This window comes from Budorcas taxicolor, chromosome 9 (genome assembly GCF_023091745.1).
Source record: "Budorcas taxicolor isolate Tak-1 chromosome 9, Takin1.1, whole genome shotgun sequence".
Classification (NCBI taxonomy): Eukaryota; Metazoa; Chordata; class Mammalia; order Artiodactyla; family Bovidae; genus Budorcas; species Budorcas taxicolor.
In genome coordinates, this window is record NC_068918.1 from 70,865,722 (window position 1) to 70,878,487 (window position 12,766).

The window sequence follows — 12,766 nt, forward strand, 5'->3', positions numbered from 1 at the left end:
TCTGGGCCTTAATTATGAGAGTACTTACTTTGCTGATTTATGAAAAATTCTGTGGCTTTTTCTAAATTTAATTCTTCACTTTATAATGTTCTTTACAATTGTGTGATAATTCAGATCTAATATTCTAGAAGGTCATGTTAGTCCAATATGACAGTCTCAGTAAAATATAGTAATTTAATTTGTTGTTTTTAAAATACTTTTTCTGTGTGTAGGGAAGGGATATACTGACTGGAAATTTACATCGGTGTAAATTGTGTTGATTTGAGGTGTATATTTGGCTAAATTTAACAGTGTGCTCTGAGAAATACTTTTTAGGATATAATGAGCCTTCTCATTGTATTTTTCTATATTTGATAGGAGATATTGAAATAGGAGTAAATTAAAAATTTAAATTATATGGCTAAGAAATAATTTCTTAACTCCATTTTTTTTGTACATTTGAAATTTTTGTCTGATGCTTTACATAGATAGTTGGGCATGTTATCTTTTTTTTTGCTCTTTATTATTTTGATATTTTGGCTTCCCAGGTGGCTCAATGGTAAAGAATTCACCTGCCAATGCAGGAGACGCAGGAGATGCAATTTTGATCCCTCGGTCAGGAAGATCCCCTGGAGGAGGAAATAGCAACCCACTCTAGTATTCTTGCCTGGAGAATCCCACGGGTAGAGGAGCCTGGTGGGCTGTAGTCCATAAGATGGCAAAGAGGCGAACACAACTGAGCATGCTCATACATGTTTTGATATTTAGAACTAAATTATACTTTCAGGTTATCATGAGTAACTTTCTTCAAATTTTTGTAAACATTGGATTTGATTATTAGGATTTCTTATACTTGGTATATGCTTCTCTGAGTCCAGAATCATAAGTTCTATATCTCATTTCATTTTAGCTTAAGAAACAGTTGGGTGATAATGAAGCTATTACTCAAGAAATAGTTGGTTCTGCACATTTGGAGAATTACGCTTTGAAAATGTTTTTGTATGCAGATAATGAAGATCGTGCTGGGAGATTTCACAAGTAAGTAAAGAAAGATCAAATGAAAATGACAAGTTTTATTACTGTATAACCAGAATTTATCCAGTTTTTTTCTTAAAAAGTACCAGGATTCCTGATTAATTATTTAGGTGTTTGTTTTGTTCTGTTTTTTTTGAATCTTAGAATAAGTCTGGGTTATAAGAGTGATCCTGGCTTTTTAGATAACATGGCTGAAAGACAAGTACCCAGAGCAGATTCATTTCCTCAGTAAATACACTCTAACTAGCCATTCTCTAGCAGTTAAATAAAATCTGAGTTACTATTAGCCAAAACATCCTGGTTCAGTGATACTGATTTTAAAAATTTCCAACCCCACAGATTCAAATGATTTGTCGTTATAGTAAAACTTAAATACAAAGAAATACACATAGCATAATATCAATTCAGATAATATTGTCACTACAGTTTCTAAGGAGAAAAGCATACTGTGAAAACCTTATTGTACCATATTCACCTGTAATATGTGTTGTCACTTCCTCCTAATACAGATTACAGAAGGAGCTCCATTGTGTTCCTAAAATCTGATTTTATTGAAAACGTGAACTTCAGAGTGCTTTATAAAACATTGGAAGTTTTTTTCTCGTAGCTACAAGACTAATTCTGCATCTTACATTTTTCATTTCAATTAGACAAACTCTCTTTTCTCTTCCAGAAACATGATCAAGTCCTTCTATACTGCAAGTCTTTTAATAGATGTCATAACAGTGTTTGGAGAACTCACTGATGAAGTGAGTGTATATTCTTTATTGCCTTATTAGCTAAAAATCAGTATTGGTTGCTTTTTATTAGTTTTGTTATTGCATTGTTTATTTAGAGCACTTGTCCATCAGAAATGTAGTAAAAGCAAAACGTGTAATTTTAAATTATCTACTAGCTACATTTTAAAAAGTTAAAAACAAAAGGTGAAATTATTTTTTAACAATAAATGTTCTCTTTTTGTAGTAGGTTCTTTAAATCCAGCATGTTTTTAACACTTCAGTGAGTGCATGGCTACTATATTGGTCTCTGAACCCCAGGTTCATAGTTTTATTTTATTGAGTTTTTAAATATTACCAATCCTTGATGCTGTTAAATTTATTTATTGTTATTTGGTAAACATTACTGGAGAGAGAAACTTTTTAGGACTTTTTTTTTTTTCCTATTTTATTTCTTGCCAGAAATACTATTGTTAGAGATTTGTTTCTATTGTAAAATGCATATACAACTTGATATTTTATGAGGTGCTTCCTATCCATTTTATCAGTTTGTTTCTCAAAACCACTCTGAAATAAGTTGAGCACATATTCATTTTATGTATGAGCAAATTGAGGCTAAGTGATGAACTTATTGCCATTAGTTCCAGTGTTGTTCTTTTCACTGTAATGGGCTTTACCATTCACCTGGAAAAATTGTTTTCTGAGAGGAGAGAGATTAATTTAGAAAGAGAAAGAAGAAAAGGGAGTTACAATTGAGACTGATAGAGGAATGTCTTATTAGTGATATGAAATCTCTGGAGAGATTGCTTTTTATGAAAAGTGATTTTTTTCAAAATGGTTAGCTGTTCAGAGTAAAATTCCAAACAAAACAGTCTATGAGATAGTTTACATTTTCATAAAACAGTGTATCAAAACTGTGCAAGATATTCTTTGTTTATATGTAAAATGAAGTGAAGCTGTAGGGTTGATGATCATAAGCTAAGTTTTTGAGTTGGCAGAAATGTGCAGTACAGTTCAAAACTGCTAAATGAGGGACACCTTTTACTGAGTGTGACAGTCCCTTTTATTTCAAAGCATTCCTGACCCTTGCCCACAGAGCATTCCTCCATCAGTCAGATGACTGGAAACCACCAGCAGATATTTCCAAACACCCTCTAGGATATGGGGCAGTGCCCATCGAGGACCACTTCTGTCAGATTTTCTTGAAATGGAGAGAAAACTGAGACCTGGAGTGTGAAAATCAGAGATGCTTCTCACTCACTTATATTTTAAAGGTTCTATAAATCTAATGTTTGGCTCCGTTTCTGCTCCCATCTCCTGTTACTATTTATCTAGATTTTTTTTCCTATTTTACTAGTATGCGTTGTTGTTGTCTAGCTGCTCAATCATGTCTGACTCTTTTCTGACCCCATGGACTGTAGACTACCAGGCTCCTCTGTCCATGGGATTTTTTTGGACAGTACCTGGTGGGTGAAGGAGAAAAAGAGACCTGATTAGAAAAGTAAGTCATAAGCGAGATTCAGTTCAGTTCAGTTCAGTCGCTCAGTCGTGTCCGACTCTTTGCAACCCCATGAATCGCAGCACGCCAGGCCTCCCTGTCCATCACCATCTCCCGGAGTTCACTCAGACTCACGTCCATCGAGTCCGTGATGCCATCCAGCCATCTCATCCTCTGTCGTCCCCTTCTCCTCCTGCCCCCAATCCCTCCCAGCATCAGAGTCTTTTCCAATGAGTCAACTCTTCACATGAGGTGGCCAAAGTACTGGAGTTTCAGCTTTAGCATCATTCCTTCCAAAGAAATCCCAGGGCTGATCTCCTTTAGAATGGACTGGTTTGATCTCCTTTCAGTCCAAGGGACTCTCAAGAGCCTTCTCCAACACCACAGTTCAAAAGCATCAATTCTTCGGCACTCTGCCTTCTTCACAGTCCAACTCTCACATCCATACATGACCACAGGAAAAACCATAGCCTTGACTAGACGGACCTTTGTTGGCAAAGTAATGTTTCTGCTTTTGAATATGCTCTCTAGGTTGGTCATAACTTTTCTTCCAAGGAGTAAGCATCTTTTCATTTCATGGCTGCAGTCACCATCTGCAGTGATTCTGGAGCCCAAAAAAATAAAATCAGATTAGACAGATGATAAAAAGACTGGCATCTTCAGTAAGGGGACTTTTTTGAATAAAGAGCTATACTTTGAGCAAAAGAACTAGCTAATGATTACTGTGGAACCTCATACAAAGTGGATTGTCTTTGACCTGAGGAATAATAATATGTTTAAACTTAGATTTAAAATTTTAAATGCAGGTATATCAACCAAAAATAAATTGCCACAAGACTCTTGGAAGTCAAAAGACGAGAAATATGCAAAAGAGAGGTGAAAATTCGAGTTAGGAGAGTAGACAAACTCTCAAGTTAAGAAGATAGTTTTAAAAGAGAATATGGTTAGATAAACATCCTGATAAACACCTGCATGTAAAAGGCTAGAGGAAGAAGTGAATAAAGAAACACAATTAGAGAAGAGGATGGAAATGTCAGATGTCAGAAGAGAACGTCATAATGAGGCAAAGTAGCAGATCAGTTTGCCATATCGTTCTGAGTGTCTCTTCCTTCTGAGAGGCGTCTCCTACTTCTTACTTGGATGAACTGCTTTTGCTCACATATCTCAGAAGCATGCACACAGTTCCATGAAGTTATAACTGCCAACAGTGGGGAACCCAGACAACAGGTAAAGTGACAGATACAGGAAAGAGAACAAAATGTTCACAAATCTTAAGTGACTAATGGAGATTTTGTTTTGTTTTTGTTTTAATTGTTGGACATATAAATATCTCTATTTAGCATGTAATTCATCTGTATTTCAAAAGAAAAAAGAATCTAAGTTTACATTTAGGTACTAGAGCCAGACATCCTGGAATGCAAGGTCAAGTGGGCCTTAGAAAGCTCACGACGAACAAAGCTAGTGAAAGTGATGGAATTATGGTTGAGCTCTTTCAAAGCCTAAAAGATGATGCTGTGAAAGTGCTGCAGTCAATATGCCAGCAAATTTGGAAAACTCGGCAGTGGCCGCAGGACTGGAAAAGGTCAGTTTTCATTCCAATCCCAAAGAAAGGCAATGCCAGAGAATGCTTCACTCATTTCACACGCTAGCAAGGTAATGCTCAAAATTCTCCATGCCAGGCTTCAAAAGGACATGAACCATGAACTTTCAGATGTTCAGGCTGGATTTAGAAAAGGCAGAGGATGAGAGATCAAATTGCCAACATCCGCTGGATCATCGAAAAAGCAAGGGAGTTTCAGAAAAACATCTACTTCTGCTTTATTGACTATGCCAAAGCCTTTGACTGTGTGGATCACAACAAACTGTGGAAATTTTTGAAGAGAAGGGAATACCAGACCACCTTACCTGCCTCCTGAAAAATCTGTATGAAGGTCAAGAAGCAACAGTTAGAACCAGACAACAAACAAACCAGAAACAGTTAGAACCAGAAACAACAAACTGGTTCCAAATCAGGAAAAAGTACATCAAGGGTGTATATTGTCACCCTGCTTATTTAGCTTTTATGCAGAGTACATCATGAGAAATGCTGGGCTGGATGAAGCATAAGCTGGAATCAAGATTGCTGGGAGAAATATCAATAACCTCAGATACGCAGATGACACGACCCTAAGGGCAGAAAGTGAAGAAAAACTAAAGAGCGTCTTGATGAAAGTGAAAGAGGAGAGTGAAAAAGTTGGCTTAAAACTCAACATTTAGGAAACTAAGATCATGGCATCAGTCCCATCACTTCATGGCAAATAGATGGAGAAACAATGAAAACAGTAACAGACTTTTTTTGGAGGGGGCTCCAAAATCACTGCAGATGGTGACTGCAGCCGTGAAATTAAAAGACACTTCCTTCTTGGAAGAAAAGTTACAACCAACCTAGACAGCATATTTAAAAAGCAGAGACATTACTTTGCCAACAAAGATCCATCTAGTCAAAGCTATGGTTTTTCCAGTAGTCATGTATCAGTGTGAGAGTTGAACTCTAAAGAAAGCTGAGCACCGAAGAACTGATGCTTTTGAACTGTGATTTTGGAGAAGACTCTTAAGAGTACCTTAGACAGCAAGGAGATCCAACCAGTCCATCCTAAAGGAAATCAGTCCTGAATATTCTTTGGAAGGACTGATACTGAAGCTGAAACTCCAATTCTTTGGCCACCTGATGTGAAGAACTGACTTACTTGAAAAGACCCTGATGCTGGGAATGATTGAAGGCAAGAGGAAAAGGGGACAAAAGAGGATGAGATGGTTGGATCACATCACTGACTCAATAGACATGAATTTGGAAAAGCTCTAGGAGTTGGTGATGGACAGGGAAGCCTAGTGTATTGCAGTCCATGGGGTCACAGAGTCAGATATGACTGAGCAGCTAAACTGTAGAACCCTTAACAAGGAACTGCTTCCTTAGTTATTTGAACATAGTAGCTAAAGCCAGAGAAGGCAGTGGCAACCCACTCCAGTACTCTTGCCTGGAAAATCCCATGGGTGGAGGAGCCTGGTAGGCTGCAGTCCATGGAGTTGCGAAGAATCGGACACGACTGAGCAACGTCACTTTCACTTTTCACTTTCATCCATTGGAGAAGGAAATGGCAACCCACTCCAGTGTTCTTGCCTGGAAAATCCCAGAGACGGGGGAGCCTGGTGGGCTGCCCTCTATGGGGTCGCACAGAGTTGGACGTGACTGAAGTGACTTAGCAGCAGCAGCAGTAGCAGCTAAAGCCAGGACTACCTAATAGGACAAACAGTCGGACTTCAAGAGGAGTCGGGGGAGATTTGTTTAGATACTGAGGATACTAAAGAATGTATGTAGTATAAGCATGAAAGCGACATTTTCCCAAAGTGTTTATACTATTTTCTTTCCCTATCTCATCACCTAACCTGCTACCTAATTTTTTTGCCTTGCATATGCACTAAAGTAGGAAATCAGCATCTGTTTTGGTGGTTAAAGGATCAAGAAATCAGAAGTGGTCTGAAGTAGTATAGAGAAAATTAGGCATTGTAGGGACGGCGTGGAAAGGAAGTCCCTGAAGTTATTTTATTGGGCTGAGATTTATTCTTTGGGTCTTCATGTAAATCCTGCATTTTAAATTAGAAAAGGAATGTACACACAATTAATGTGTCAGTATGAGTAGGTAGTTTTCACTGCCTTACATATGTTTGTTACAGCATGCAAAATTTGTATATCCAGTGAAAGTTGTATATATCAAAAATTTCTTTGGCATACAGTACTGACATTTCTCATATCCATTATTACACAGCGATCTTATCCTTGCATGACTAGTGAATGGGTTTTTGGCCATGATTGAAGATTGACTAAATAAAGGCAGCTGACAAGGAAAGTAAAATACTGGCAAGATTGTCCATGCATCAGTAACATAATCCCCCAGCCAACTGGTTTGATCACCCTAGTTTCAAATTCTACTTTCTCTTACTTGTAATGTTGTTTTGTTCCATCATTTTCCATTTCTAGAAATGGCATCTCCATCATTATCACTGAGGTAATAGCTTTTTTCTAAACAATTATTTTAAGTGTTAAACAGTTTTAAACAGTGCTCCACTTTAGCAGCTGCTACCAAAACAGATAAATAAGGTGATCATCGGCATTAACTCTCTGTTGTAGGTTCTCACTGTTGTCTGAGGAAATCTAAGCCTTGTATTTATTAACTTATGATTTAAGCACTCAATGCCCAAATCAAGATGCAAACTATTGGAACATTTCTTATTTCAGAATAACTGTTAATCCCATGAGATGTTTTAAAAACTGGGTATATAACTGGTTACTTATAACAGTTGCAACTCATTCCCTTCTTTCAACTTTCACTTCAGTTCATTCTGTACTTTAAAAACACTAGCAGAGACAAAGACAGGAAACAGACGGGGAAAGAATGAGTTTAAGGATTTCAGGTAGGCAGGTTTTTTTTTTCTTAATATATACTCCTGTAGGTAGATTGATTTCAGGACTTGATATATTTTATTTGTTCATTTATAAAGGAAATGTAGTAGTTATTAACTGCATAGTATCCCATAGTTTTTTGATAAAACTGAAACTCTTCAAAAAGACTTGTTTCTCTTGCTTCTCAAAGAATGCTAGTTGAGAAACATTAAAGCCTACAATAACAAAAAAATCTTATAATTTTGTCATCTTTATAATCAAGATAATGATTTATGCTATCTTTAAACATTTTATATTTTCTAAAGTTTAAAAAATAGTATTTTTTTTTTCCTATCAACTCTGAAAATTTTTGAAAGAACAGAAAGGTAGTTGTCAGAGCCAAGCCGTACTGAACTCCCAACTAAGAGGTCATTTTACCTCTCTGGAATTGGTTTTTCCTCTGTAAATAAAATGGGAAGCATGGTTGAGCAGATCTCTGAGGTCCTTTGCAGCTATCCAAATCTATGATTATATGTGCCGAGCATACAACAAGAGACGGGAGAGGGCAAATAAAAAACAAAGATGAGAAAGGAAACAAAAAGGGAGAGGAGAGAAGCAAATATCGTTTTTGATTAAAAGCTCCAAAAGGAGGGATGAGAAATTACCCATATAAGTTGTATAAATGATAATGAAAAGTAAAGCCACCAGAAATGATGACAGCAAAAAACTAATCTCTAGTAATAAAAAAGGAGAAGAAATCTGACATGGCATTGTGGGGGTTATCAGTATAGGAGATAATAGGGTGAACATCTGGGGCATCTGTATGGCATTTGTACATAAAGATGTGAAGTCTTCTAATTAAATTTATTTAACATTTCAGCCTTTTTTTTAAAGGTCAGTCGTTCACAAGCTATGTTACTACAGATAACCTAATGAATTTTCCTATTTTAGGCTCTTTTTCCATGCTCTCCCCAATCATTGTTTTAGTGAAGAACCTAAAAGAGACTTCTCCTTTCCTGGTATTGCAAGTCCAGGCTCCTTCTTGGTACTTCTTACCAGTCCCTTTTTACGTTTGTCAGACCAATCTGCTTACCGCCATCTCTGCTTTCACTGTTGTAAACTAGGTTTTTTTTTAGCCTGCTTTGTCTAGGTCTTGCCTTCTCTACAAGTCTTAGCTACATTATTCTAGTCCTTATGTGCATTTTTCCATTCTCTCAAATTTTCCATGATTGAGATTATATGATTGTTAAACTATAAGTGCATTAACTTAAGGTTTATATATTGTATTTTGGAATAAATGATACTGCACATCCTCAAAGGAGGGACTTTTTCTCATTCTACTCTTACATCTTTTTTGGCAGTAACTATAAATTTGCACATTGATTAAAATCTCAGAGTGCAAACAGTAGCTATTCAGTGGCTGTTTAGCTATAGCTATTTCAAAAGTTGCTATAGTTTCGCTTTTCATTTTTCTATCTATAGATGAAGATAAGGTTCAGACTTGTTTACACAGAACTTCTTTCATAGTTCTTATAAAATGCAACAGATATAATTTTTCTTGGTCTATTTTCTGACTTTTTTTCCTTTTAATTTCATGTCAATATTCATAGTTGCCCAAAATTTTAAAAGTCTACATTTTCTTTAGTCTTTAGCTTTAAAAAAATAAAATGGTTTATCTGTTGCTATTCTGTTTCTGAACTCTGCTATCTGTTTGGTAGACCCAGGTTCAATTACAGAGTCAGGAAGATCCCCTGGAAAAGGGAAAGGCTACCCACTCCAGTATTCTGGCCTGGAGAATTCCATGAACTGTATAGTCCATGGAGTCCCAAAGAGTCAGACATGACTGAGCAACTTTCATTTAACTCTTTTAACTGTGTTTTATATAATTCCATCTCAGAATTTGATTAAATTTATAGTCATGTAAACTTCTACCATTCCTATAGCTGTCTTGGAATCAGTGTCCCAGTTTTAGGTGTAGAGTCACCAGAGTATATGTTAAATTTTTTACTTTTCTCTTTTGAAGCAAGAAATGTTCAAACCATAAACAGGTTATATTCCTACTGGAACATCTTGTGTTAACTACTTATGGCCAATGTTGATAAACTTCCTTTTATTGTATTTTAGGTTTATTTCACTTCTAGCAATGTTTGAGGAGCAGATACCATTTTGCCTTTATCTGTTGAGTTTCTGCTAATTTGAGGGAATCAAATGGTATGTTTTCCTGCCCTCATGGGGTTTGTGTTCCAACTTGGAAAGAGAAGCAGAATAACTGATTATGATGATATATGGTGTAATAAGAGCAAAATACAGTAAAGGGATATACTCCTACCGTTGATCTGGCACTGTACTTAGACGCTTTTTTCACTTTCACAACCCTGAATTACAGTTAGAAAACAGACTCAGAATATATAAGTTCGTTATGCCCAGATGCTATGCCCCAGTACAGTATTCACAAACTCTCTGTGATAAAGTCCAGCCTCTTTTTTTGTTTCCCTCTTAATAACCATTCTGTTGCAGACTGATTGTTTTGTAAAATACAAGTTATGATTATCTAGAAAAATAGCACTTAAAGAAGACATATAAAATACAAGCCAGATTTGTTTTGTCTGCTAAATGCTCTCAATTTCTATACTATCATGTCACAAAACCGGTAAACAGTTTGCGAGCCAGCTCTGGTTCTCAGACCATATTTTGATTGGCGCTAATCTACATTTCCTCTATTGGAGCTCCTAGAGAATCCTGTTTATATTTTAATCTGGAACTCTCCCTACTTAAAAAACAGAGCTGCAACATAACTGGAATGATCATGTACATGAATAGCTGGCTTCAAAGGAGATGGTCTGTTTAAGGTATTCATTTGCACTGGAAAGTTTGGAATTAAGTAAAATCTTATTGCTAGCCTGGAAAACCATGGTAGATCAGGAGAAATGCATCTCCTTACAAAATCATGAGTTTTTCTTTTTTTGTTTTTATTGGCTATGTTGGGTCTTCATTGCTGCATGCAGGCTTTCTCTATTTGGGGAGAGGTAGGGTTACTCTTCATTGCCATGCTGGGCTTCTCATGGCAGAGCCTTCTTGTCTTGTTGCATAGCATGGGCTCTAGGTGCTTGGACTCAGTAGTTGTGGTACACGGGCTTAGTTGACCTGTGGCATATAGATCTTCATATAACAGATCTTTGTGGCACATGACAGACTTTATTTTTTGGGCTCCAAAATCACTGCAGATGGTGACTGCAGCCATGAAATTAAAAGACACTTACTCCTCGGAGGAAAAGTTATGACCAGCCTAGACAGAATATTAAAAAGCAGAGACGTCCCTTTGCCAACAAAGGTCCGTCTAGTCAAAACTATGATTCTTCCGGTAGTCATGTATGGATCTGAGAGTTGGACTCTAAAGAAAGCTGAGTGCTGAAGAACTGATGCTTTTGAACTGTGGTGTTGGAGAAGACTCTTGAGAGTCCCTTCAACTGCAAGGAGATCCAACCAGTCCATCCTAAAGGAGATCAGTCCTGAGTGTTCATTAGAAGGACTGATGCTGAAGCTGAAGTTCCAATACTTTGGCTACCTAATGCGAAGAACTGACTCATTTGAAAAAACCCTGATGCTGGGAAAGATTGAAGGCAGGAAGAGAAGGGGACCACAGGGGATGAGATGGTTGGATGGTATAACTGACTCAGTGGACATGAGTTTGAGTAAACTACTGGAGTTGGTAATGGACAGAGAGGCCTAGCGTGCTGCAGACCATGGGGTCTCAAAGAATTGGACATGACGGAGCAACTGAACTGACAATGAACTAATATGGATCTTCCCAGGCCAAGGATCAAACCTGTGTCCCCTGCATTAACAGGCAGATTCTTAATCACTGGACCACCAGGGAAGTCCCCAAATCATGTGTTTTGTACATATACCATACCTTACGTTTTCATGCTCTCACTATATACTGAAAGTCTCATTCTTAGTAATTATAATAATAAATAGATCTATGAGGGTAGTATTGTCTCTCTTGCTAGAGTAGAAATTTCTCTTTTATTCACCTCTGCATAATAATTGCCAAGAACAGTGGCAGATACAAGCCACTGTTCTTCAATTAACTCTTAAGTGAATGGAGTAGTTTTGCATGCAGTATTAGTATAATGTGGTTAAGAGTACTGCAGGCATTGACCTCAAAATTCCATATGCCATTTTGTAACTGAGTGACTTTGGGTAATTTATTTGAGTTAGGTAAACCTGTTCCCACATCTATAAGAGGAAGAAAAGTATAAAGCCAGCTTCATGAAGTTGTCCTGGATTTTAAATGAGAAAATTCATGTAAAGCCTTTAACAAAGTACCTAGCATATAGTAAATGCTCAACAAACATTAGTTTTTTCTTTTCTTAGTTGGTGGATAATCTTCTAGTGTCCTGTATTTAGAAAGGATATCCTTATCTACTCAATCTTATATATTAAGGTATATTTATTCAGAAATAAGCATTATGTATTATTACTTTATATTTGGATGTCCAACATATACAGTTGGAATTACAAAACAGACTAGAAAGAAAGTGTTGAAGAAATAATGGCCATAGACTTTCTAAACTGGGTGAAAAAAATACTTATGGATCCAAGAAGCTCAGTGAATCTCTACTAAAATAAACACAAAGAAACCATACCCAAGAGCATCATGGTCCAACCTGTAAATATCAGTGATGGAATTTGAAAGAAATCTTGAAGGAGCAGTCTTGGGAAATAACGGATTACACACAAGGTAACAGTGCTTTGAAAGATGGTTGATTTCTCTTTTTCTTTTAAACATTCTGGCAAGAAGATAATGAAATTGGCATATTTAAAGTACTAAATATACTTTGGCCACCTGATGCAAAGAACTAACTCAATGGAAAAGACCTTGATGCTGGGAAAGATTGAAGGCAGGAGGAGAAGGGGACAACAGAGGATGAGATGGTTGGATGGCATCACCAACTCAATGGACATGAGTTTGAGTAAGCTCCAGGAGTTGGTGATGGACAGGGAAGCCAGGCATGCTGCAGTCCGTGGGATCACAGTCGGACATGACTGAGTGACTGAACTGAAAGTACTGAAAGAAAAAACAAATGAGCAAAAAACCATGACAACTCAGAGTTCTGT

General features: G+C 37.0%; 1 protein-coding gene across 2 annotated transcripts in view; it reads left to right on the forward strand.

Annotated features, from left to right (window-relative positions):
- VTA1 (vesicle trafficking 1) overlaps positions 1-12,766 on the forward strand; it is a 72,572-nt gene that overhangs the window by 23,481 nt on the left and 36,325 nt on the right. For both annotated transcript variants that reach the window (XM_052645791.1, XM_052645792.1), the window contains exons 3-4: positions 890-1,017; positions 1,688-1,763. In XM_052645791.1, the coding sequence (XP_052501751.1) occupies positions 890-1,017; positions 1,688-1,763 (204 nt within the window). The remainder of the gene's footprint in view (positions 1-889; positions 1,018-1,687; positions 1,764-12,766) is intronic.